Raw genomic sequence first — 27,249 nt, 5'->3', positions numbered from 1 at the left:
ATAAATTCAGCTGAATTTTCAATTTACTCATTAAAACTTGAAATGACATGAAATTATGTTAATCAGTTTTCCCATTGCAGTGATATTCCATTGCATTGTCAATTTATAAACAGAAAGCATATAACTATAATCTGAGATTTAAATCCAGAGTAATTCGGTATTCCCAGCATTGAATAATTATCTTCTTTGTCACTGCGTCTACTTTTTAGAATACATTCCCCTCAGAGAAACACATCACAAAATATGTTTCCCCGCCTCCAAGCCTTGTTCAGGATGTTTTGGGTAGCTTCTTTTAGTTGTGGGTGATGGTGTTGCATGTTATTCCCTCATATTGTTGTAATATATACCTGTTAAATAATACTGTTTGTTCAATGTATAATGTTGCAGTCTTTTAGCCTTGTGAAGCCACCAAGTATTGTTTTGGAATTGGGTGGCCTGGAAATTTGATGAATAAATAAATAGCCTTACCACTCCTTTGGTGGATTAATTCTAGTGAATGGCTTGCTCATCAAATCATGATTAAATTGTGGTTCAGGACATATGTGATTCCTGTAATGACGCTGCCTCCCCATTGCAAACTCTTTCCATACGTTGTGTACAGGTTATGCACAAGCAGCTTCAGGCCATGTTCAGGTTCAGTGTGGAAGTCAATGGGAAAAAAGAGAAAAGGAATCAGATTGTCAGAATTGGGACTGCTTATACAACATGTCCCAAGCAGTGGTGGGTTGCCCCGGGTTCGGACTGGTTCTATAGAACCGGTAGTAAAACCGGCGGGAGGCTCCGCCCACCGACCCCTACGTCATCAGGAACCTTCTGTGCATGCGCAGAAGTGCACGCGAGCGAAGCGGCCCCGTTGCAAACTGGTAGTAAAGGTAAGTAGAACCCACCTCTGGTTCCAAGGCCAGTTTTTGGCATATTCTGCTGCAAAACAATCAGGCAGATGGAGACAGAAAACTTATAGGTTTAATCATTATAAACATTCCTGGGCTGGATGGACTGAGTTTCTGTGGCAGTTTTATGAGTAAAAATAGCATTATTATTTGTGTAATTCTTAAATATTTGGCTCTGGGCTGTGTAATAGTCTGTAAATCTTCCAAGTTCCACCCTATTTCTACTTTTCACAATATTTTAATTTCCCAGATTTCAACAATGATGGTTTTATTGATGAGGAAGATCTTCAAAATGTCATCCGCAGATTAATCAACAAGAATAACCTCAGTGAGGAAGAAATTGTGTCTCTGGCGAACCATGTAGGTAATTCCTCCCTTTACCACCTTGGGACTTCAGGGACTGAGGCCTTAGCATAAAACAGTTTTAGATGGTTTAAATATCTTTTTAGTAGAACCTGGGCACGAGGGACAGAGCTCTTCTGTCTTCTAAAGGCCGTCTTCAACCTTCCAGCTGTGTTGGGAAGGCAATGGCTACCTTGCCTTCTCAACACATCTGTGAGTTGTAGTCCAAGCATATTTTGAGAATGAGACTGGAAAAAGTAATCCATTTTGGAGCAAAAAATAAAATTATTACCTTGACTAATATGAAACAACAGAAATATTATTTCTGTATAATACATACTTTGTGTTTGAAACAGATTTTGGAGGAAGCTGACTTGGATAATGACAGAATGCTCTCTCTAGCAGAATTTGAACACGCTATGATAAAGTCTCCAGACTTCCTACAGTAAGAACAATCCCCACTCTATCCCCTCCAGATGTAGTTGAGCTTCTTTGTTCTCACATCATTCAAATCCAGCTCTGAAATCTCTCGTTCTATAATGTTTTATGTAATTTCCCCTACAAAAAAATCTGCCAAATTTGTACTAGGTTACATTCTGCCAACCTAGCAGTTTGAAAGCATGTAAAAAATGCAAGTAGAAAAATAGGGGCCACCTTTGGTGGGAAGGTAACAGCTTTCCGTGCACCTTTGACGTTTAGTCATGCCGGTCACATGACCACGGGGACGTCTTCAGACAGCGCTGGCTCTTCAGTTTTGAAACAGAGATGAGCACTGCCCCCTAGAGTCAGGAACGACTAGCACATATGTGCGAGGGGAATCTTTACTTTTACCTTTTTATATCAGATATAATGAATATGATATGAAGAATGGTTGCAGGAACTGGGTATGTCTAGTTTAATGAAAAGAAGGACTAGGGGAGACATGATAGCAGTGTTCCAATATCTCAGAAGCTGCCACAAAGAGGAGGGAGTCAACCTATTCTCCAAAGCACCTGAGGGCAGGACAAGAAGCAATGGGTGGAAACTAATCAAGGAGAGAAGCAACTTAGAACTAAGGAGAAATTTCCTGACAGTTAGAACAATTAATCAGTGGAACGACTTGCCTCCAGAAGTTGTGAATGCTCCAACACTGGAAGTTTTTAAGAAGATGTTGGATAACCATTTGCCTGAAATGGTGTAGGGTTTCCTGTCTAAGCAGGGGGTTGGACTAGAAGACCTTCAAGGTCCCTTCCAATTCTGTTATTCTATTCTATTCTATTTTTTTTCTATAATGCTACAGAAAGCCTGGCCAAGGCAATTTTAACAGATTTCTAACATAGGGAAGGGAATATGAGAAAAAAAAAAGTAATACTGGCGACTACACTAAATGTCAGGCTGCAAGATGGAAAAAGACTTAGTTTTCAATGTTCACTGCAAGAAATTTATTTTTTTAAATATGATTCCATTGGCATTTTTTTCTGTAGATTGGATGGTATATAAAAATGGACTACAACCCCCTTTTTTATTCCTAAAATAAAAAATGAAGGCATTAGACTTGTTTCCAGTGTTGTCCATGTTGGAACTTTCAACAAATGTGGGACTACTAAATGTCCTACTTTCATTGTTCTGAATATTCAAACTCAGCATTTTTCGAGCTCAGAAAATTTTCTACCCCTTCCCAAAACTATTATTATTACAATTAGAAGAAGCTTCATCTAGGCTTCTCCTGACTATGTAGAATGATTAAAAACAATCAGAAGATAATTTCACATCAGCATATTGATGCGTTTATAGGTGTATGTGATTAAATCATAACTCTACTAGAGCAAGAACTGAGGTATTTTTAAGTGATGAATCCTGGGAATTCAGATTGGCTCAAAAAAATTCAACCAAATTGTGACTTTAGGATAAATGACTTGTCATTACATACCCAACCAAAGAGGTCTTTTATACTTGGGCTTTTTCAGAAATGGAACAGGAGACTGAGATTACCAGCTTTCTTGACACCATATTCTTTATTATCTCTTTATTTTCTGGAGACTTAAATGGACTTCTCTTGACTCCATTATATTCCTGAAAACCCACAAGGTGCTTCAGAATCTGTCCCTTCTTTGGTTCTCCTAGCATGTTTTAATAGCTTATCATTTGCTTGGTATTGAATGTCGGAGCCGTGGTGGCACAGTGATTAGAATGCAATATTGCAGATAACTCTATTCACTGCCAGGGGTTCGATCCTGATCAGTTCAAAGTTGACTCAGCCTTCCATCCTTCTGATGTCGATAAAATGAAGACCCAGATTGTTGGAGGCAATATGCTGGCATTTGTAAACTAGAGAATGCTGTAAAGCACTATGGAACAGTATACAAGTCTAAAGTGCTATTGCTATTATGCTTAGAGAACATGAGCTACTTAATCTGATTTTGAAGCAAATGAAGGTGATTGCTTCAATTTCTCAATGATTTACTGGATAAAATGTCAGCTAACTGGCATCCCATTGGTGCAGGATTAATGGCAGGATTCACAGGATAACTGTTCAAAGTATACTCATAAATGTATTATACAGTCATGTGTCAGAATTTACCATGTACTTGGAAATATCTTTGGTTAGACTTTGGTTAGCTTTGTTGAAGTCCAAATTGTGAATAAAAAGTTTAGGCATTTCCTGGAAAAAACAGAATTGTGGGGACAGGAAGCAGCATTGCTATGCAAGGTAGATCTGGTTATATATGAATTTAGTAAGCTGTCCAAAAACAAAGTAAGGAAGACAGAAATAATTTAAAGTCAAGTGAGACCTAGTCCAGAAAACTAATTAATGTTCTTTCCAGATCCTTCAAGATCTACTTCTGAGAGACAAGAATGTGACAACATGAGAGATTCAGGACCTTGCAACTGGATGTGCACAAGATAACAAATGTTAACACTAAAAACTGCCATGAAAGATCAGATAGCAAATCAGTCCATGTATTTTTGCAAATAATATGCAAATAAACAATGATTCTGAGAAGAGGAAGAAAGAAGTCATTTATCTAAGTTTGTCTTTTTTTCCATCCAGTGCAGTTATAGAGAATGACATTTTCATAGCAACGATAAGCACTTTTTGTACAAGAAGAGAGGGAGAATTTGGCTATACAATGCACTTAATTTTCTCTATAATAAATTCCTCTATACTAAAAAGGAAATATTTTTATTCATTACTGCTTTATTTAGAGGTTTTCTAACCAATACTTAATCACAAAAGCTCTCAGTGCGAATATCATATCAGTTACAAGAAAGTGCCCTCTAAACTTAGAATATAAATAGGCACAATTAAGTAAGCAGAGATGAAATAACCAAGAGGACAGAGAAATTAGAGGTAGTCCATGGATTATGACCACAATGGAACCTGTTACAACATCACAGTTGTAAGTTGTGACAGTCATAAAACAGGTCACCTACCTGACCAACCAGATTTTTACAATCTTTTTTCAGTGGTCGCTAAGTGGATGTTGCCGCCCTTAAGCCAATGCCACAGTCACTTAGAGAACCAATGGTTCGCGATGGATTAGTTTTGTTGAAAACCAGAAGTAAATGCCAGTTTTGGGCAAAAATGTCATAAAATGCAGTCATGATTGCATGATGTTGCAAATGTCCATAAATGTGGGCTGGTTGTTGCACACCTGGCACAAATGTCATGTGACCATGGGATAGGATCATAAGTACCGTAGGGAGATCCATCATAACTTCAAACAGTTGCTAAGCCATGAGTGCTAAGTCAAGAAATACTTGTATTCAGAAACTCAAAATGAAAAAACTCCGCTCTGCTCAAAACTTAATAAGAGTCCAAAACATCAGGAAGGCCACTCTTTCTCTTTAAGAAATCTTTCATTTATGAAGAAGAATAAGTAGACTGTTCCACATTTTGTGAAGCTGATGATTGTGACCAAGAACAAGAAAGGATTGGTTCCTTTGACCCTCTCTAAGAAAGAGAGGGTACAAGACTGCCCAACTCTCCATACAGTGGCTTCTTACAAGAAGACTGTACGGCAGCAGTCTCCAGATTATGAGACAACCAGGAGATGAGAGAACTTACCCTTCTTGTTCCAATCACATCCAGAGTCTTCAAAGGACATTACCACATGTTTCGGAGTATAAGACACACCTTTTTCCCTCCTAAAAGGGGGTGAAAATTTGGGTGCGTCTTATACACCGAATGTAGCCCCGCCCACCCACTGGCCCCCACTCTTTGGCCTCTGCCTCCCAGCAATTTACCTCCTTGCAGCAAGCAGCAAGAAGAAACAGCCTGTTTTAGCTTCAGCACAGCCTAATTACAACAAGTTGATTGTCTATTGGATCAGCCTCCTGACTCTCAGCTGTTTCAGGCTGCAGGGATTCCCATTGCCTATTGCTGCGCGGGCCTCTGCTGCTTGCTGCAAGGAGGTAAACCGCTGGGAGCAGATTTTTTTTTCTTGTGCTAATCAAGCTATGCTGAAAATGAAAATTAAAGTAAAGCAGGCTATTTGCTGTTTGCTGCAACGAGGCAAAATTGCTGGGAGGCAGAGGCAGACACAGAGGCAGATTTCTTTTTCTTGTTTTCCTCACCAAAAAAAGGTAGGTGCGTCTTATAGTCCAGAGCGTCTTATACTTCGAAAAATACGGTAGTTTGCACATTTGTTGCTAAACACCTTCAGATATTGTCTATCACCTGCTTTAAAGAAGTTAGACCCCTTTAAAATAACAAAGCTGGAAACACTGAACATGTGCCTTCAATCCTTAGTATACAAAAATGAAACTTTCTCTTTATAAACTTTATAAATTCAAAGTAAGCATCAAAAAACAAATCAACGTTTTGATTATAGAAAGTTTTAAACAGTTTAAGGGCTCAGGGAAAGTTGGAATATTTGATTTTGAATATTAAGCCTGAAATAAATAAAATTTAAAGAATAAATGCATTTTCAGGGGAAAGAAAAGTTATTTTTTATATAACAAGATAAACAACGAATAGTAGTGTTCATAGATGTTGTTGAGAAATGGAAATAGGACTTTGAATCAAGATTGCTGGCTATGTTGCATGCTTTTTTTAATGAATACCCTGTTCCTAGAAGAAGCTGTGATACCACAATATGCTATTATAAAGAAAGGTTTGAAAAGAAATGATCTGACAAAATTATGAACAACACGAACAAGAATTTATCACTGATGTACTCAAAAATATTGGATAAGGCTGTAAAAATTAAGAAGGAAATAAAAATGCCAATTAAAGAGAGCAATTGGAATAATTTCTACCTGCTGGACTTATGAAAGAAGTTTGTTGAAGTTTGAAGAAATTCAAGACAGGGAGCAATGATCATTCAAATGGTTTAAAGACAAGATGGTTTTATGTAAAAAGATGGAATATAAAGGCTTATTTGATCAGGGTTCAAATGGGATCTATTGTTACTTTAGGATTCTTTCTGGATTTGCTGATATCTGACTGGAAATGGCATTGTGTACTGGATTTGCTTAAAGAGTTGAAATACAGAATGGCGAGTTTTATGTTTGTCAATGAATGTGATTATTTTAGGGCTTGGTACTAAAATGCTGGGAACACTGCTTGATGTTTTCTGTTGCATGGAACATAGGCCCAATAGCAAAATGATAACTCATGTTCAGAGATAGCATACCCCGAATACCATCTTAATTCATTTTTTGAGTTTTTGTGTATGTATGTAACTGCAGGCCTTCAAGATTCCTGACAACTACCTGGACACACCCCTGCAATTTTCTTGGCAAGATTTAGGAAGTGGTTTCCCATTGCCTCCGTCCTAGGGCTGAGTAAGAATGATTGGCCTGAGATCACCCAGCTAATATGTGGCTAAGACAAGATTGGAACTCAAGGTCTCCAGCTGATGTCTACACCAAATTGATTCATATTAGATTATTAACCTTGACTAATTCAGTATTTTCGAGTGCCAACAATTCATCCCTTCGGTCATGGAAGGAGATGTAAACTAGTTTTACCCAGTTTACACATAAAAAAATAAGCATGAAATTGAAGCCAGCATGAATGAATAATATATGATACAGGTTAACAGCTGATCACCTCCAGTACTTCAGTTTTTATGGAATATTGTATAACACAAGTATTCCTAGGCAACAAGGCGTGGTGAAGAAAATCAACTTTATGATTTCCCATTCTTCAAACTTTTTTTACTCCCAAGCTCTGACTTTCCTCTCAATGGCTGTACAGGAATGGCAGCATTCTTCACTCAGGCTCTGAACTCAAAAAAGCTGTCTCGGACTGCTCTCTCCTGTGAACTCACTCTCTTTCCTGAGGGGAAAGTCTGATATGTCCGTAGATTCTCTGGCGAGATGCGATTGAGGTGCCACATTGCTTTGGCACTCAGTGGTGGGCTAAAGGAAAGGGGGTGAGAAGAACAAGCACACAATGGAGACATGGTTATATCACTGGTGACCGACCCCAGAAAATACAACATGAATGTAACAGAATCCTAGTTGAAGAATTTTGGGGGAGAATCCATGAGGAAATGAAGATCCCAGTCTGAAAAGGGGTTCTGGTTGGAGTTCACCTGAACTGAAAAGATTTATTTATTCTTTTTTTAAAATAAATGTTTTTATTATTTTATATCATACATTTCCTTTCTGTGTTAAGCAGTGTGCTCTCTAGGTGTCCAAGGTATTAACATACAAACATCATCATCATTATAATGGTATATATGTATTTATAAACAAATATGCGACAATATATAAACAAATATGCAATAACATCAATCACATTATAACATATCTTCCATTATAGTATCAATTATATAACCATCAACAAAAATTTACTCATGTTTTTCTTTCTCATGTAAACCATATTTCACCTAATTCCACTCCTCTAACCTCAATATCTGTCATTTAACCATTTATAGAATAGTTCCCATGTTATGAAATTTATTTATTCTAAGAGCGCTCTTAACCCAAATCTCACTAGACATTCCAGCAGCACACATAATAATCTGAATTGGTTAAAAATTGCTTGTGTGTGTGAATATAAAGTACCCAGTTACTTAGTCTAGGAAGTATCAGTATCCAATGAGACCGTAAGAATCCTGGCAAGTCCTCAAGAAATCATCTCTTCCAGACTTCCGGAGGAAGAAATGGCAGACCGAAGATGGTTCCACAAAAGAGTGGGGTGACATCCATTGCAGAATGAAGAGCCAGTGAGCTTCTATAATTCCTCTCCTGACAAGAGGTCTTGAGATCACCCATAAGTGTTCCAGACAACTGCGCCTTGCAAGGAGACTGCAAAATTTTCCTTTTTTTCTTTTTTTTCCTGCACCTTCTACTTTGCTATTTTTCTGTGTGTGTGTGTCTGTGTGTGTGTATCTCTCTCTCTCTCTCTCCCCCCCCCTCTCTCTCCTATCTATCAATCATCAAATTGTCTCCTTCCACACGGACCAATAATAAAATACACATGGTGATCATTAGTGAGGAAATATGTTCCATACAATGGCTTTGGTAACAGAGAACATAGATTTTCAGCTACCCTTTATCTCCAGATGTTTTTCTTAGAGAACTAGGTATGCAAAATGGTTCAATTGCTTTGGTTTAGATGTTACTACAACATGCCTGCTTGGATAAATTCATTTTTCCAAGGCTGAGCCTGTTTGGAACTAACCTTCTGGGATGGGTCAACTGTTTTGTGTGTTTCTACTACACAACAAACCCCTAACGTGAACATGGTCAACATGTTATTTATAATTGGTCTCTTAGGCTGAAGAAAACAATTTGATCAATTTAATTGGTCCAGTTTGACCCATTTAATTATTTATTTTTATGGATTTATTTATGGATCACAAGAGTTGATGAAAACCTGTTATCTTCATGCTTCCATCTCTGCTGGTAAAGCAAGTATACTGCAGGATTATACTCAAAATACCTAAACAAAGAAATTCTGCCACAATGTGATGACCTTCCCATAGCTGTCCTAGAAGGCCAATACCCGAAGATTCCTTCCTTGGAGAGACAATGTCCTGTGACTCTGGACATAGAGAAACAGAGCATGTTCTCCAATGCCTGCATTACCAAGAAAGTTGTATTAGCCCAATCTCACCATTACTATATAAATGGCCAGGGCACACAGGATAACTTTAGACTAACCTATTGCTTTCAAATACCAACCCTGCTACAATTTACACTATTGTCAGGTTTTTTAGCAGTGTTTACAATTCATCGGTTAATTACCTGACATTGTGATTCAACTTTATAAACTAAATTTAATGAACATCTAGCCTGCCGTATTAGAATACCCTGTAACTTGATATAGATATTCCACCGTTTATATTCCCCTAAACCAGGGGTGTCAAACTGGCGGCCAGCAGGCTGGATGCATCATGTGCAGGCCACGCCTATCCCAGCTCCATGAAGGGGAAAATGATGCAAAAGTCATGTGACAGCAATGTAATGCGGCAAGTTTGATACCCGTGCCCTACACCCATCTAATGCTTCTATTCCTTCTTTTAGATTCTTTTAAACTTTCACTATTTGTATATTCTGCTGGCCACGTGAGACATAAATACATTTTATGAATTTGCTTCAGAGATGAATAATCCAGATTCAGAGATAAAATTTGAAAGGAAAGAGAATTATACTACTACACACATTCCTCATTTTCTCTTTCAAAATTTCAAATATATCTGATCTGTTTCATATATGAATTTACAGGTTAACAGAGAAATTTTGCAAAGAAAAAAAATGAAAATGAAGAAAAAGATGCAGGCATCTGTGAAAGAAAGGAACAAATATAATCAGCTTTTTAAACTTTTTTAATTAGATACTGTGACTATAAAATAGAAAAAAAAATATTATTTTACTTCAGTTTTGTAATAATCATAAGAAACACAATCACATTTCTATATGGATGAAATACCCAAAATAACAAGATTGTATAGTAGGATTGTATAGTAAGATAGTAAGGTTGTATAGTAAGATATAGTAAGTTTTAAAATTATTCATCCATCGTGTCATCCTACCATCAACTGAATGGATGAGTATGAAGCAGAGTTAGCAAAATAACTTTACTCTAAAGACACTAACATTAATGTATTTGTTTTTAGTAAGATATATAAAGATCACATTTCTTCATTGATTAATAGAATAGAGAATAGAATTCTTTATTGGCCAAATGTGATTGGACACACAAGGAATTTGTCTTTGGGGCATGATTATTCATGATAAATGTTTTTATTACAGTTAAGGAACTTGTTTGGGTTCTATTCTGCCTATCTCATGCGTCTTTGAACTTTGATGATGTATTTCAGTGCAAGTGAACATAAATTTTCAAGTTTCTCTATCATATCTTACAATTTACAGAAGTGCCTACAATACTTTATATAAAGAGACATGAACCCTCCGATTTTTGGCATTAGAGGTAGTCAAAACATATTAAATGTAACTTCATTTAAATGTAATTAGAAGTGCAATTTGGGGCTCTGTTCTTTCTTTTCATTTTCAATTACTTGCATTCCCCCAACTGATTCCATCTGTGCATAAATCACACAAGGTCAGACTATGGGAAATTGTTTCATTTTTAAAAAAGTAATAAACCTGCTATAAAATGCCAGCCTGCAATATGATCTTTTATTTCTTAGAATAGTACTGGGTTCCATCAGTATTCTTAGAAAATAAAAATGACATGTTACAACCTAGACCAGTTATACTCCTAAGCAAAAAAAAAAAAAAAAGAGTAAAATAAGCTAAGTTTTGTAGGAGAGTATTTTCCAGGAAAATGAAGCATTGGAAAGGAACATCCTTGCCATTACCTTCTAGTAAATGGGCTTACCAGATTATCTTCTGGCAAAAGTTATTTAAATTCTGACAACATCCACTATGACACACATTTGGGGAGCATATTCACTTGCCATCACCTACACAAAACTACTAATTGGATATACCTGAATAAAACTAAGAATACTGTCATTAAAGTTCATGCCCTATCACTTAATTATGTATCTAAATGTTAACAATTTTATGAGTACCGTTGTTTATCCTTTGCTTATTCTATATGTCATCTATATACATAAAGAATATGTATATAGCTTTGAGCTATAACTCAAAGCTTCTTATCCTAGAGCCTTGATGGTACGTGGTCTAAGCACCCTGTTATTAACACAGCTGCCTGCAATTACTGCTGGTTCGAATCTCTCCAAGGCTCAAGGTTGACTCAGCCTTCCATCATTTCTAAGGTAGGTGAAATGAGGACCCAGTTTGTGGGGGCAATAAGCTAAGTTTGTATAAAATATACAAAAGTATGAAGGCTATTGCTTAACGCATTGTAAGCCGACCTGAGTCTCCGGAGAAGGGTGGCATATAAATCAAATTATATATATATATATATAAAAAGCTTCTTATCCTTAGATTAAAATTCATATTAACACAGAATATGAGTCTATTAGGGACATGTTAGTGTGCATTGATGTCTTTTTTCACTTACCTCAAAGCTGTTCAATCGGATTTCATTTTTCCAACTGGATAATAGGAACTACCACATTGTACCAGCAGAGGGCACTCATGAAGTATGAGAAAGTGAATAGTTTGATTTATGCTCACTTTCTATTTCTTCAAGTGTATCAAAAGAAATACATCATTATAAATATGTAAAATGAAGAACCGCATGATTCTCACAGTTATGCTTCTATGCAAAAGCCTAGTCAAGTACCTGTAGAAGATTTATACAAATGAATTCAGAAAGCACTCTAGAAGAGATAATTGAAAAAGGAAATTTTGATTTGCTAGAAGAGTGTCCCAACTTTGATAACTGTGAGCAAACTCCCAGTTGCAAGTAATATCAAGGAAAGTTAAACTGGGCATACCTGGGCATCATCCAACAACTCAGGAAAGGTTTGTGGTAGACATCTCAGTTGGTAAAACAACTTTCTCAGCTGGCATGATGTCAGCCAGCAGGCTTAGGAATAGATAAGGTCCCAAAAGTGCTTTTCCAAAAGGCAACTGGACTTCGTTTATTCCTTGAAAATGTTTCACTTCTCACCCAAGAAACTTCTTCAGTTCTGAACTGAACTGAAGAACTGAGAACTGAAGAAGCTTCTTGGATGAGAAGCGAAACATTTTCAAGGAAAAAAACCAAGAAAGTCTGGTTGCCTTTTGGAAAAGCATCTTTGGGACAATCATGACCTGGATGATTGAGAATCTCCATAGATGAATAGATAAGATATATAACTGCCAGTTGTGTCTATGGAGATTCTCAGTCATCCAGGTCATGGTTGTCCCAAAGGTGCTTTTTTTCCCCAAGAGGCAAATTGGACTTTCTGTTTTTTCTTTGAAGACATTTCACTTGTCATCCAAGAAGCTTCTTCAGCTCTGCAGAGCTTCTTGGATGAGAAGTGAAACGTCTTCAAAGAAAAAACAGAAAGTCAAGTTCTTCTTCTTCTTCCTAGCTATCTAGGTCTGCTTTTCAGAACATTGAATGCCACTTTGCACGGTCAGCTGTGTCTCCAGGGTGCAGGCCCACAGCTTGCATATCTTTGTTGATGGCATCTTACCCACGAGGTCACCAGCCATTAACTTCTAGTTGGTAGGCAGTCTTGGCAATGGTGGAAGGTGCTGCTCTCAGGACATGTCCATACCAATGGAGTCGGCCTTCTCTCATCTTCTCTATAACTGGTGCCACACCAAAATGTTGTTGAATGGTGTCATTTGTAATGTGGACAAAAAGGGAGATGCCCAATCAAAGAAAAATCAGAAAGTCCAGTTGCCTCTTGAAAAAGCTCCTTTGGGACAACTGCCATTTGTCCAAATCAGGGTAAATCTATTTTCTAGAATCATGTGCAAAATTCAACAGCCTACCAACTGTGACTCCATTCATTGTCCCTAGGTTCATAAGAAAAATTTTACTAGATCAGCAAGCTATCTGTTTTTCCAGGGGCCAATCAAAGGACTCTGAAAAACTTCCAAGCAGCATGGGCAATGCTTCACTTAATGGTTGCATGTATTGCATGTAAACTCTGAAACTTGATGGTACCGAGAACAGAAGACCCAACATTTTCATTACATCTTAATTGCAAACTCTGGTGGACCATGAAAGCCAGAATTAGCAAGGTGGAACCTGCTGGTATCATAGCATAAGTGATTATCCCAGGAGGCACATATAAAATCCTAAAAGTAAATAAAAAGAAATAAAAAATAAAATTTGCAAGGTAACTGAAAATTTCCTGATATTTTCAATAAGATTATTAAAACTTTCACAGAACAGGCAATTCTTTAAAAGAAAATTTTGTGCCAAAAGCTTTGTGCCACTTGCTAAACCTTCAGGCATCACAGACCACAGATCGGAAACTACTGGCTTAGAGTTATCAGGGTGCAGAATTGTAATAGAATCTTATCCTCACCATAATTTGTTTATTGCATCTTTAAAGTATTCAAGCTATTACACAGCATAGTAATAGCAAATACATGAATTAAAAACGGAGGGAACTAATGAATTTTCTGCCTACTGAGCAAGGATTGCATTGAACAATCCAACATTTTAAGGTAAACAATTTAATTCTATTTTTCTACCCACCCAGTTACTTTAATTCAGTAATTGAATTATCTCGCCTGTCGTCTAGGGCTTCTGAAGGTTTCCAACATCTGGTCTGCAATCTTGTTTCACCATCCTGTCATCCCAAAGCAATAGAACTACAGTCCCACCACGGCACCAAGTATTAGTTACAGCAGGAACAGAAATCCTACCCTCTGTAAAGCATGCAGGACAAAAATACATCTTATTTCCTGCCAATACACAAAGCCATAAAAGTAAGTACAATCTGTGGCAGAGCAACATGCCCTAGAAAAGTGCTCCAGGGGATTGATCAATCGTGATTAATGCTTGTGTGCCTTGGGGAGGAATAACAAAACAGATTGCTTTGGAATGACAGGCCAACAGGCAATGCTGGATTCATTATTTAGAAAGATACAAACTGGGGAGGTGTATTAAAAGCAGAAATAGGTCTGCTGAAGTGGATGAACTTTTCCTATACCCACACCATGATGCCTGTTTCAGCAGTGAAAACCCAAAGAGTTACTAATATTTTTTTTCCAGCAGGGTTTCTGATTTTTATAGCAATTGGTAAAACGTTAAGATTAAATCATAGAAATATTAAGTTTGCTGAATTTCCTATTTATATGTACTATCTTCCATCAGTTTAAGATACTCTCACCATTATAAAACTGCAGATACCCAGCTTAGACCTTAGGGCTATGAAATCTGGACTTCAAAATTCTGGATGACCACTAGAATGTATTAAAGGAGTCCTGGTGGCGCAGTGGTTAGAATGCAGTGCAGCAGGTTGACTCTGTCCACTGCCAGGAGTTCAATCCTGACTGGCTCAAGGTTGACTCAGCCTTCCATCTTTCCAAGGTCAGTAAAACGAGGATCCAGATTGTTGGGGGCAATATGCCGATTCTGTAAATTGCTTAAAGTGTGCTGTAAAACACTATGAAGTGGTATACAAGTCTAGGTGCTACTAGTATTGCTATTAAAGAGTTTATGTTTATATTCTCTCTCTCTTAGATGCCATCTATAGCCTGTATAAATAATTAATCTCTCAGCAGAGTACTCCTTTTTTCACCTAACATATAAAAAATGCAACATATACCAAATGCAAATCAGGCACTTTGTAATACAGACAACCAGATGCCTGACAGACACATGAAGGAGCTGGAACATAAGAGGTGGCCTACAATACGCTTAACCAATAACCTAGGCAAACCTTAATAATGATTCTAACTTACTCCAAGATATGCCGTGTATACCCAGAACCTTTGCACAAATGCAGTCCTAGCAAGGCTTTCTGATTACAATTACACCTTATTGGACAGCCAGGCATCAGTAGGCATGCAGCTAATCAGCATTTGGGAGACACATTTTGTGCTGTCAGGCCTTGACAATTCTGTCATGTAAATGGTTTGCTTTTTCTTTCCAGTACTTTTCTTGGAGGACTAGATATATGAAAGTGGTCAACTGATTCATTGCATGTTTCTGCAGTAGCATTAGCCCCCTCTTTGACCAGTTAAGTACATTATGGGAACAGGTATTAATTCGATTAATTTAATTAATTAGATTTGTTATAGCCACTCGTTCCCTTAGAGTTTGGGCAACTTACAAAATCCCAAAGACAATTAAAGAGAATAGACAATAGACAATAAAGTTGCAGACTTGCGTTCACTGCAGACATTTACTTTTAAAAACTTTAGGCATTTTTCATAATATTCAGGAGGCATTATGCATCACTAGAATCTGCTTTTGAAATTCATTCTTTACATTGCATAAATGGTGTGAGATCAAATCAAGTCAAATAAAATAATATTCTACTATATATAGTTGGAAGGCAAGGGTTAATACACTATCCACTTAACATATGTTCACCCAACCTTCGAATAGAGATACTATCTGGAAGGAACATTGGTGATGAACATTGAAGTTAGAAGGCTTCACCGACTATGCAGGAGATAGGACACTGCATAGGTGATACATAATTACTGTGCATTCCACATTCCCAGGTAACTTTTCTAGGAAATTATATATTGGAAATTAAAATGTAACAGATAAAGCTTGATACATTTTATTCAAGGTAATTTGAAGAAATAAACAATAGAAAGAGAACCAAGGTAATTTACAAACACTTTTGTAATTCTTTTAAATGACATGAATCAGTTTTCAGGTTATATACAACTTTACTTACATGATTTTTCAGAACATAACATCATAAAACCATTTGTCACAAAGCAACACTGACAAATGGAAGTAAGAATTCAGATGTGATTAAGGACCTTAATTAAAGCAACACAATATAGCATAATACCATATGGATTGGAAAACCATGGACATTAACTCAAGGAATATTTATATTTTTAGACTTGGATCAAGATCAGTTACACAGAGAAAGGTAGTGTATGTCCAATTATAAAAGCAGATAATTTCATTACAGGTAGTCCTTAGATTACTATGACAATTGGCCCTGGGAGTTTGCTAGTCATCAAGCAATGTGGTAATAAAGCATAATATCACATGGCTACAATCCAGGTTACTTTTAAATCCCAAAATGTGCAGGTCATTAAGTGGGAAGCAGGAGTTCTCAGGCAAGGAGGGTAGGGTAATGATAGGGGATGGGAGGGGCTGGGAGAGGCCCTGGGAGACCCAGTGCAGACCGTACATGAATTGAGGGGGGCTGGGGAGGGCTGGGAGACCCAGCAAAGGCTGAGCACAGGTACTGTGGGCCAAAGCAACTTAGCAGAGTGATTTGTGACCTTCTCTGCCAGCTTCCCCATTGACTTTACTTGTGGGAAGGTAGCAGGAAAGGTAGAAAGAATAGGAATAGGAGATAGGATAGGATAGGATAGGATAGGATAGGATAGGATAGGATAGGATAGGATAGGATAGGATAGGATAGAACTTTATTGTCATTTTAAATGTACTCTAATCAGCATAATTGCAAATGGGGATCAGGCCTCTCTACAACATTGTAATTGCAAGCCAGATACCCTTGTGCCCAGATTGCAATCACATGAGCACAGGGGGACTGCGTTGGGAACTTTGGGAAACAATCAAGTGTCCATTTTTTTCAGTGCTTCCATAATTTTGAGTGGTTGCTGAATAAATGGGACATACACCAAGAACTATCTGTAACGAAGTAAACATAATTAGAGGCGTGCAAAAATATTCAAACTTAAAATCCCTTTTGTTCTGAGCCCAGAACACTTCCAGCATACAGGTAACAATTTAGCAACCACTGTTGGCACCAGTAACTCGGTTGCTAAGCAGAGCAGTTGCTAAGTGAAACTATGACTGTGCTTATAATCATACTTCAGCTTTCCTTTGTTTTACTGACCTGTAAAGGTTTTAAATGCAAGGATTCATCATAAATTACTTTTTCAGCACGGTTATAGCTGTGAATGGCTACTCAATGAGGCAGTCACTATATGAGAACTGCCTATAACTATAATATCATTGAACCAGAATCGTTGTAACATCATTTGAACACTATGATATGGTCAGAATACAATTTTCAAATTAAAAATGTTTATTTATTTATCAAATTTTTTAAAAGGCCATCTCCCGCATTTATTCATTTTTATTTATTTATTAATTTTCTATGCTTCCCATCTTTCTAATATAGTGACTCTGGGAGGGTTACAGTATAATAAAAACTTAAAAAGTGCTAAAAAGCAAAACTGGAATTAAAAGAACAAAGATGATGGGCAGCCTAGAGGTGAGAATCTTCCACCTTCAACAGGTCCCTATCAGGGCCCCAGGCCAAGCAGCAGAGCCAAGTTTTTAGGCTCTTCTGGAAGGCCAAGAGTGTAGAGGCAGACCTCACCTCTGAGGAGAGAATATTCCAGAGGGCAGAAAAGGCTCTTCATCTGGATCATGCCAGCCAAAATTCTTTGGCCAACAGAACCCTTTTCCCTGAAATGGGAGGTGGGGGTGTTAGTCCCATCAACATAAAGCAATTCCTCGGGTACCCAGGACTCATGCCATAAAACATACCAATAATATGTTTTGCATATCACAGGCCAGAAATCTTAGCTCATCTGAACTTAGTATTCGTAGCCCCAACAAACACCCAAAACAGAGTGCAGAGAGGTAAACAGAACAAATCAGTAGATACATTCACAGTAAATTTAAACAATTCAATTAAAATACAGAATTTACAAGCAATATATATGCATATACATACATGATTCAATATGTAATTGAATTTCCAGCAATAGTTATTGCAAATTTTAAGACAAACTTGTTTTTAAGGGGGGGTGGGGGTATTTTGCAAATACTAGATAACAGATCCAATAAATGCCTTTAAGCAAGTATAGTAGGGCGTTCGTTCAAGAAAATACAGTATATTCCCAATATATATATGGGATCAAAGCAAATACAGGTGGCCCTCGATTTTCCATTGCTAAGCAAGATGGTTGTTGAGTCGTGCCCAGTTTTGTGATCTTTTTTGCCATGATTGTTAAGCAAATCCCTGGGGTTGTTAAGTGAATCACATAGTCATTAAGCAAATCTGTCTTCCTCCATTGATTTTGCTTGTCAGAAGTCAGCTGGGAAGGTTGCAAATGGTGATCACATGACCCTGGGGTGCTGCCAGAGTTGTAAATACATGCCCATTGCCAAGCAGCAAATTTTGTTCATGTAACATGGGGATACTGTGAAAGTCATAAGTGTGAAGCTCAGTCATTGAGCTCAGTCATTTTTTTCAGTGGGGTTGTAACTTTGAATAGTCATTAAACGAATGGTTGAAAGTTGAGGATTAACTTTATGGGACTTTATAGTTTATTTTTATTAGATAATACACTGTATTAGGACAGCCAATTCCCTCCCTTCCCTCCAACTCTTCCTTGAGATTTGAGGGCAAAGAGAATCTTTTCTGGAAACAGAGAAACTTCCAGAGTTGAATGAATACATTTGAGACTATCTTTTTAAAGAACTATGAGGAATGGGATAATAAAGAAAAAAGAAATGTACATTTTGTTTGAACAAAGACGAAAAAACACCCAAAATGACTCTGTTGGAATGATAATAATGTCTTTAGATATCCTACTGACTCTTTGATGTGTTTCTTTCCACGATGGATGGCCGAACAAAAATAGCAGGAAAAATGTAAAGTGCTACCTTGTGCATAAACCCACTACCTAAATGCAAAGAAATTGTTGCTTTTGTTAATGAATCTCAGAACTTCAGATGGATTTTAGATGACCATGAGGGTCTTAGAAGGGATTTACTGACACGATCCATGTCACCTTACATTATTTTAGACTCAGGCTTGTTACAGGTCGTCTTTGACGTAGAACCATTCATTCGAAGTTACAATGGCACTGAAAAAAGGGATTTACAGTATTCTTACAACTATCGCAACATTCCCATGGCCCTGTGATCATAATCTGGGTGCTTGGCAATAGGCCTGCATTTTTGATGGCATGACTCACTTAACAATCACCTTGCTTAGCAAAAGAAATTTTGGTCCCAACTGTGGTCATAAATTGAGTACTGCGAGCCTGTAACAGAATAACAGCATTGGAAGGGACCTTGGAGGTCTTCTAGTCCAACCCCTTGCTCAAGCAGGAGACCGGCCTATACCATGTTGTGGTTGTCCAATCTCTTCATAAATCTCCTATAATAAGGAAATCGATGAGTTTCTGGAACACTTCCATAAAATCGTCTCAATATAATACCTGATTCCCCCCCACACACCACTGTTTTTGCCCACTAGACTCACAGATCAAGAGGATGAGGGTACTTGTCTCTTTCCTTCATAGGCAGCACAAAGTATGGAACCAGGTGCAATGTCCCTGTCTTATCTCTGTAATGTTCACGATGCATCTGAGTAAGCTACAAATTAAAAATAAATTGGGTCAGGAGCATCAGTATCTAGACCTGAGTTCTTTTGAGAATACTTACTTCATGTGTTTACTTGATTTCCAAATCATCCACATTACTGTTATGTAAGAGTTAGTGTGCTGAATCCACACTAGGGAATCTAGCATTTAAAACTCTGCTCATCCATGATGCCTACCACCTTAGCAAGGAACTGAATTATCCTCTTTACATGATTGCTGTGGGGCTGAAACTTAACAGGGATGGGTGAAACTGCTAATTGTGCTCAATTCAGTTTCTCATTTTTCCAGATGTATTTGCATTGGTATAAAATTTGCACAATGTCTGCATTCATGTATGTTTTCCCCTTCCAAATCCACACCAAAATCTATATGCATTTGCCAGAGTTGCACATTTTTGTACAAACTGTTCTTCTTTGTGCACTTTTCCCAATGTACTCCTTTCCATTAGCACATTTTTCCTTATAACATTATTTTATGTCAATTTTCCATCAATATGCATATTTTTTAATTTGATTTTAATTTAATGTACAAATTACCTCCCTATACCTCTGTATGGTTTTGCAGTATGTGTGAATTAGATGTTCAAGAAAATATTGTTAAAAAATCCTGGCTTAGCATTATCTGGAAATGTGGTCTGTATATGAAAAGGATATGTCCAGAAATGTATATAAGAACAAAACTATCTGTAAAATTCTATTAACCTTAAAAAAATAACTGAAAATGAATGACCTTTTTGGTCTGCTTTCTACAAATGTATCTTTTCATACAGATAAACAAAACATTCATAGGATCCACCACTTTGCCAAAATGATGAAAGCAGCAATATGCCATAAACTGTATGTGCAACATCACAGTACATATATAGAAAAAGGATGGAGTTTGCATCAGGTTGGTGCAATGCTATTTGCCCCCTCCCACTTGCCACTCCTATGAATGTACCCACAAGGGAAAGCAGCAAGTTTGGAAGCTATGATTTGTAAGAAAAGGGAGGAAGGCTTGCAGTGAAAGGGCTTCCCCTCCCCATTCTGTTGTTTTTCCACTCAAAATTAATAAAGAAAAATCCCAAATTTTCTTTATTAATAAAATCCAATGGTTCATTATTGCCATTTTCATGCAATGATGGGTTCAATATGCACCAAGACAAATTCCTTGTGTGTCCAATCACACATGGCCAATAAAGATTTCTATTCTATTCTATTCTACTCCACTCCACTCCACTCCACTCCACTCCACTCCACTCCACTCCACTCCACTCTCCACTCCACTCCTCCACTCCACTCCACTCCACTCCACTCCATTTAGAGCCTCGGTGGTGCAGCGGACTAAAGTGCTGTTAAGTGCTAGCACTTAGCTGCCAGCTGCCTGCAATTTGTGCAAGTTCGAATCTCACCAGGCTCAAGGTTGACTCAGCCTTCCACCCTTTCGAGGTAGTTAAATTGAGGACCCGGATTGTGGGGGCAATAAGCCAGCTTTGTATAGAACAACACCGCTTAGGGGGGGCCGAAAGTCCTAATAAGCAGGTATATACAAAAAAGTATGCAGGCTATTGCTATAATGCATTGTAAGCCACCCTGAGTCTACGGAGAAGGGCGGCATATAAACTGGACTAATAAATAAATAAATAAATAAATAAATAAATAAATAAATAAATAAATAAATAAATAAATAAATAAATAAATAAATAAATAAATAAATAAATAATAAATTCCATTCTATCAAACATCATACTAAATTCTAAATCTGGATTAACAAAAAACAATTGCCATGTTCATACAGATTATGGTTTAATGTAACACTCTCATTCATGCAACACGCTAACATCTAGATGAGATGGACAGCACACAAATCAAATAAACAAAGAAATAATAAAAGTAAACTGCAAACGCCCATAATATGTTAAATTAAAAATTACCCACTGCCACTGTAACCTAATCCATTTGTCTGTTGTGCAAAACAAAATATTTGTAGTTTGCTCCTAAAGCTGAGAGGTTCAAACTATTGAGTAGGACAGACAATGACATTCACAATAGTCCTGCATTTTTACCTGAAGCAATCTTTTTTTTCCTTGTCTCCCTCCCCCTTCTCTGTGTGTGTGTGTGTGTGTGTGTGTGTGTGTGTGTGTGTGTGAGAGAGAGAGAGAGAGAGAGAGAGAGAGAGAGAGAGGGAGGGAGAGAGAGAATGAATATGTGTAAAGAGAAAGGGCTTTTAAAAATTTTAAGTTTTAATGTCATTACTTTATAAAATCACTGACAAATAAAAGAAAAAAAGTCTGAACAAATGGTGCTTCTTTTCAGTCCATTAATTTTGACATCCCACTCTTAATTATTTATAGATTGTTTAACTGCTGTGGATTCACAGGCTATTGACTAAGAAGAAATCTCCCTTCTCCCCTTATTTATGAAGGAATAAAAATTGAACTAAATTCAGCGTAGCAGGATCTGTGTATTCTGCTTGCGTTTTGTGAAATGAATGGATACATAATTTGATTATAAATAATAAAATAAATCTACCTTGGCATACCTTTCTGTATTCAAAAAGGCAGTTATCAACACCTATTCAGACAAGCCTATTTATGTGCAACCCTACTATTTTTCACACACAGCTTTGCACTCGCAACTGTGCTCAAGATTGGTATCTTATTTTTTCCCTTTTTAATTTTTTTTTAATTTCTTTGGGTTTTTTTATATTTTATTTTTTGTAGAAACTTAATAAAGTATATTAAAAAAAAATAACAAAGACTGGGAACTAGAATCGCAGGGCATGGTCTTATAATAAAAAGATCATAAAGTTAGAATGGAAATTCCCTTATGAGTTTCTCAGTTGCAATGTGAAAAAAAGAATGCCAGGCAAACAATTGATTCAGCTAGTGCAGGGGTAGGTTCTACTTACCTTTACTAAAGGTTCGTAACAGGATTACGCGCTCGCTTCGCTTGCGCATGCGCCTTGCTTCTGCACATGCACAGAAGCTTCTGTGCATGCGCAGATAGCTTCTAATGACATCAGGGTCAGTGGGCGGAGCCTCCCACCGGTTTTACTACTGGTTCTCTAGAACCGGTCCGAACTAGGGGCAACCCACCACTGAACTAGTGGTATGACCCAGATGAAGACTGTTAAGAATACTGATTGCTGGCAAGTTGACTAAGATTCTGTTGAGTTTTCTCAATAAACACAAGCTTTCTTGTGACTGATGAAGGAGAAGAGAATGCAAAAAAACAGGTTCTTGCTCCATAAAAATAGCTTAAACAGCACAGGAGTTCTCATGGCAGACTGCAGCAGTTCCTAGCAGCCTAGAAAGTGCAGAAAGCTTCCCTAAAGGCAGAACATTTGGTAACTTCTGAACTAATACAATAGCCTGCTGTAAGAAATCAGGCAATAAACAATCACTCTTGTCTACCCATCTGAATCATTGTCTTTTTCTATATTTTCTATTATCCCAAATCACCCTGTCTTCTGCACTTATTAAACCTTGTTTTTCCTTTAGCTAATTGTCCCAGGACTAATTAACACAATCCACATGAACATGTGGTACAATTTGTCCCTGCCTGCATGTCTCGCTGCAGAATATATCATTTGTCCATGTTCTTTCGCTGAAACCTGTCCTCTTAAAAAGATCTGCTTGTCAAGGTGGGGGTTTGGGGGGAGGGAATTGGACAAAGTAAACACTGGTCAATTCTATTTTTTAATTATATAAATTGAATTTTCTACTTTCAAAATATAAAGGAGCCAATCTTTCTTTATTCCAACAGTCCTAGAGGCAAAATTTAAAGGCTATTTGTATCCTAGTAGATCCTTTTCCATCAATCTTAAAATACTGAAGAACAGGCATAGATTGAACTGTAAAAGATTATTAAAACACTTCTAAGTATCACCAGATTGTGGGGGCATAGGTGGGGGTTGTTTTTAAAAATGGAAAACATTCATATATGCATAATATATTAGCCTGGGCATATATATATAGGATACCTACATCAAATAAAATGGAATTATACTAACCAGAATAAAGTTAATACCTGGTTCTGCTGATTGCCTAAACTGGTTTAGTAAATCCTTCATTTAACTGCCTTTAGTTTTTCAGATTTTGGATGTAACTGGCAAATTATCTGAACAATGTTTCCATGCATACAAGTGTGTAAGATCCCATTTATCATTTTATGCACACATAAAAAGCATAAATGTCATCATATACATGAATTACGCATCCCATAGTTTTAACAAGCACTCCTTTCCTCCTTTCCCACCAAGTGTTTACTCTTAGACAATAAAGAAATACCCCTAATTAGTTTAATGGAGATTATCTATATGACATTTTGAATTCAGAGACAATTTCACATTATGCATAATTGACCCTGAGGGAGAGGATATGTCTTGAAAAGCAGCTTTACCTTGTAGAACTCTTGCAGTTCTTCTGAGCGGTTCATATCTAAATTGTAACGAGAGTAATTAGGGGTATGTAGCCATCGATCCAAGCCTCTTTCCCTTTCCCCAATCACAAGAGACGGGTCACGGGAGAAAAGTGTTGGGAATTGGCCCCCTTTGCTGTAGGGACTATAGCTGGTTTCCATTGCGGCATTTCGGAAATCTTGAAAATATTTCATGGTGGTATTTCCATAGGTGTCACCAAAGGAAAAAGCTACATTAGGGACATGGCCACGGTATCTAGAGAAAAAGAGGAAATCAAATTAGGCTCATTAATTTATTCACCTTGGTAACACTCAATATTTGCAGCATTTTGCAAACATTATAATCTTCACAAAAACAAACAATTATTATTACATCTATTTTTGCAGAAGAAGAATTAAAGCAGATAATGGTTTCTTGGCTAGCTTAGACTAGTGTCACATATTATTTCTATGCCTCATGTAGATATTCCTCTATGTAGACCTTTTCCTGGGAACCCATATATTTTACTTGAACCACTACTGAAAAACTAAGTTCTAATTGCTTAAGTAAAATATTCCTAATCAGAAATTATTATGCAAAACATATTTTAAAATTCCAGTCTTTCTAACTTTATTCTTCCCACCCCTCTGAATATTCAGCGTCTGAGTTTTTCAACAAGCACTTCATAAATTCCATATTAAAAAGATGTAAGGATGCTATTCTGCCCAATTTACAACCCTCACTAAGCCTGTGAACAAGGGAAAACAATCTCATTTAACATTATTCCTAAATGACTGTTGCTATGCAACACATTATTAAAGACCAGTTTTTATGCTTTCTCATATTGATGCTTTCTAGTAAGTGACCTCCATCTCAACAGTTCATTTAATAAGTTAATTGCATGATTTTTTTTCTGAGCAATTTTTCAAAGAGGAGGAAATTAATTATAGATATAACACTCAAATTTAGTCTTCTTTTTGTAAGCTATATATATAAGCAAGATCTCCACAAGTGATTTATAGCATCTTCTTGAACCATCTAACCATCACTATATTAATATAACAATAATGAGAACAGCATTTATATCACTTAAACAGTCGCTGAGTGATGGTAGAAGAGCTATAAAGGGAATAACCATAATCTCTTCTACAGTTTTCCTGATCACCTGAAAGTTGTTGTCATATTCCTTCTTTCAAATAAAAGACTTCTCAGCATCATATACAGTATACCATTTGCATTTTAAAGACATATCAATGCTATTTTGAGCTCCTGTTTTCCTGGATGGTAGTCATCACAAGCAGCTCTCCTTAGAAGAATGAGTTGCTCAGCAATAAAATAGGAACACTTTAACATTGTGTTACCAAAAAAAAACCTGTTTGAAAATAATGGATTAAGGACTGGGAAATTCATTTGTAATATACCAAAGAAAGATGTAGATACATAAAGGATGGGAATATAATTACCAGACTGGACATTATTATAATAATATGCTCTATAGAGGTGGGATCAGAAGTGAGGCATCATGGCAGGAAATTGTCGATATTTTGCTCTCTTTTTTTGGTACTGTATACCAACAGTTCTATTATAGTGTATCCCCTTTTCGTTTAAATCAGTGTTTCTCAACCTTGGAAGCTTGAAGATGGGTGGACTTCAACTCCCAGAATCCCCCAGCCAGCAACGCTGCTGGCTGGGGGATTCTGAGAGTTGGAGTCCACCCATCTTCAAGCTACCAAGGTTGAGAAACACTGGTTTAAATCAGGGGTTGGCAACTGTGGCCCTTTTACAACCTGTGGACTTCAACTCCCAGAATTCCTGCGCCAGCTTGGCTGTATCAGGAATTCTGGGAGTTGAAGTCCACAGGTTGTAAAAGGGCCACAGTTGCCCACCCCTGGTTTAAATGCTTTCTAACACATTGCAACATCCTTTTTTTTTTTTTTCCCGGACAAGGAGCAGCTTTTTTACAAATAAAATATCATCTTATTAACGTAGGTCTTCAGAAAAGGTATAGAATAGATAGAACGTCGCCGTCTTTTCCTGACGGGACAGTTCGGTCACAAATCGTTCCTCTTCCTTTTGGTTCCCAGCGCCTCAACCTCCACCCGGCTTAAAACCCCGTCGCTGACCGACCCCTCCTCAAATCCCCCGCCGTCCCCACCTCAACTAAGGACATTTGCGAGGCCACCCACCCAGGCATGAGCCCCGGCGGCACATAGACCGCGTTGTTTTGAGTGAGGAGGGTCCCAGCACTGCGTGAGGCCATAGCGACGATCCTTTTCAGCGGCGAGGGACGGATCCCAGTCACGAACATCGACAACTAGCGTAGCCGGGGATTGAGAGGTGGGGGCCGGTCTGCTGAAGGCCGAAGCAGTCACAAACCAGTCACCATGGCAGCCAAGAGGCCCCGGCTCCGCTGCACAGAAGGCCGCTCCCTTCGCCTGGTGTCCATCCTCCTCCCGCGCTCCTCCCACTAGGAAAAAGCGGGAATGTGGCTCCCATGCGGCGGGCAAGGATTATGGAGCGTCTGAAACAAAGAACTGCAACAGGAAGAAATTTTGCTCTAGAACAGAGGTGGGCAAATGTAGCTCTTTTACAACCTGTGGACTTCAACTCCCAGAATTCCTGAGACAGCCAATCTGTCTCAGGAATTCTGGGAGTTGAAGTCCACAGGTTGTAAAAGGGCCACAGTTTGCCCACCCCTGCTCTGGAAGAAATCTTGGGTCATTTTATTTGGCTTTAAAAACAAAAATCCCTAGAATTATTGCACTCGTACCTTGCAAATTTAAAACAGATTCATTGAAGAAGACACAATTAATTCCAGGAAGCGTGCTCTCTTATACAATGTTGTTTAAAATGGTTTCCTCCTTGAGCAGGGGGTTGGACTAGAAGACCTCCAAGGTCCCTTCCAACTCTTGTTATTCTGTTCTGGTCTTAATTCCCGAAGCCAGGCAGAAGCCAGAACAAAGGTGTTGGTTATTTAATAGGATACAGTCTGAGGTTTCTGTCATTGAAAGGGGATTGATTCAGGGGTGAAATCCAGCAGGTTCTGACAGTTCAGAGAACTGGTGGTGGAAATTTTGAGTAGTTCTGTTGTCCCCAATTCGGATCTGAGCCTGGTGCCTAGAAGAGAAATAAAAATCCTAAGGGAGACAGAAACTCAGAGCCACAGCTCCCTGCCCCAAACAGATATAAAAGGCCAGCTTTTATAAATGTAGATTTGGTAATCCATTACTCCCTGCAGCAAGGTCTGAGCAAAGGTATAATAGGAATTGTCCAACACCCTTTCAGAACACAAGCTCCTTCATTG

The 27,249-nt window shown here is 37.8% G+C and overlaps 2 protein-coding genes across 2 annotated transcripts in view; one reads left to right on the top strand and one right to left on the bottom strand.

Annotated features, from left to right (window-relative positions):
- The window catches only part of CIB4 (calcium and integrin binding family member 4), a 47,856-nt gene extending 43,798 nt beyond the window's left edge, over nucleotides 1-4,058 (top strand). The window contains exons 5-7 of the mRNA XM_070947076.1: nucleotides 1,141-1,250; nucleotides 1,589-1,677; nucleotides 4,037-4,058. Of these exons, the coding sequence (XP_070803177.1) occupies nucleotides 1,141-1,250; nucleotides 1,589-1,677; nucleotides 4,037-4,058 (221 nt within the window). The remainder of the gene's footprint in view (nucleotides 1-1,140; nucleotides 1,251-1,588; nucleotides 1,678-4,036) is intronic.
- A 3,377-nt stretch (nucleotides 4,059-7,435) lies between these two features.
- On the bottom strand, nucleotides 7,436-26,205 carry CIMIP2C (ciliary microtubule inner protein 2C). The gene is made up of 4 exons (XM_070947064.1): nucleotides 26,132-26,205; nucleotides 23,948-24,221; nucleotides 19,445-19,557; nucleotides 7,436-7,580 (listed from the first exon to the last, which is right to left on the bottom strand). Exons 1-4 carry the CDS (start codon nucleotides 26,203-26,205, stop codon nucleotides 7,436-7,438), a joined length of 606 nt encoding a protein of 201 aa, XP_070803165.1.
- Nucleotides 26,206-27,249: the final 1,044 nt, after the last annotated feature.

This window comes from Pituophis catenifer, unplaced genomic scaffold, assembly GCF_029215685.1.
Source record: "Pituophis catenifer annectens isolate HBS135680 unplaced genomic scaffold, rPitCat1.0.hap2 SCAF_1, whole genome shotgun sequence".
NCBI classification, from domain to species: Eukaryota; Metazoa; Chordata; class Lepidosauria; order Squamata; family Colubridae; genus Pituophis; species Pituophis catenifer.
This window is presented reverse-complemented; position numbering and strand designations above follow the sequence as displayed.

What these genes read in the sequence shown, in the direction of transcription:
- CIMIP2C (XM_070947064.1), bottom strand. Translation starts at nt 26,205, where the DNA reads ATGGCCTCACGCAGTGCTGGGACCCTCCTCACTCAAAACAACGCGGTC. An exon ending in CCGCCGGGGCTCATGCCTGG is followed by an intron (nt 24,222 to 26,131) that starts GTGGGTGGCCTC and finishes CTTTTTCTCTAG; the next exon opens with ATACCGTGGCCATGTCCCTA. An exon ending in TACCCTCATCCTCTTGATCT is followed by an intron (nt 7,581 to 19,444) that starts GTGAGTCTAGTG and finishes CCTTTCCTTTAG; the next exon opens with CCCACCACTGAGTGCCAAAG.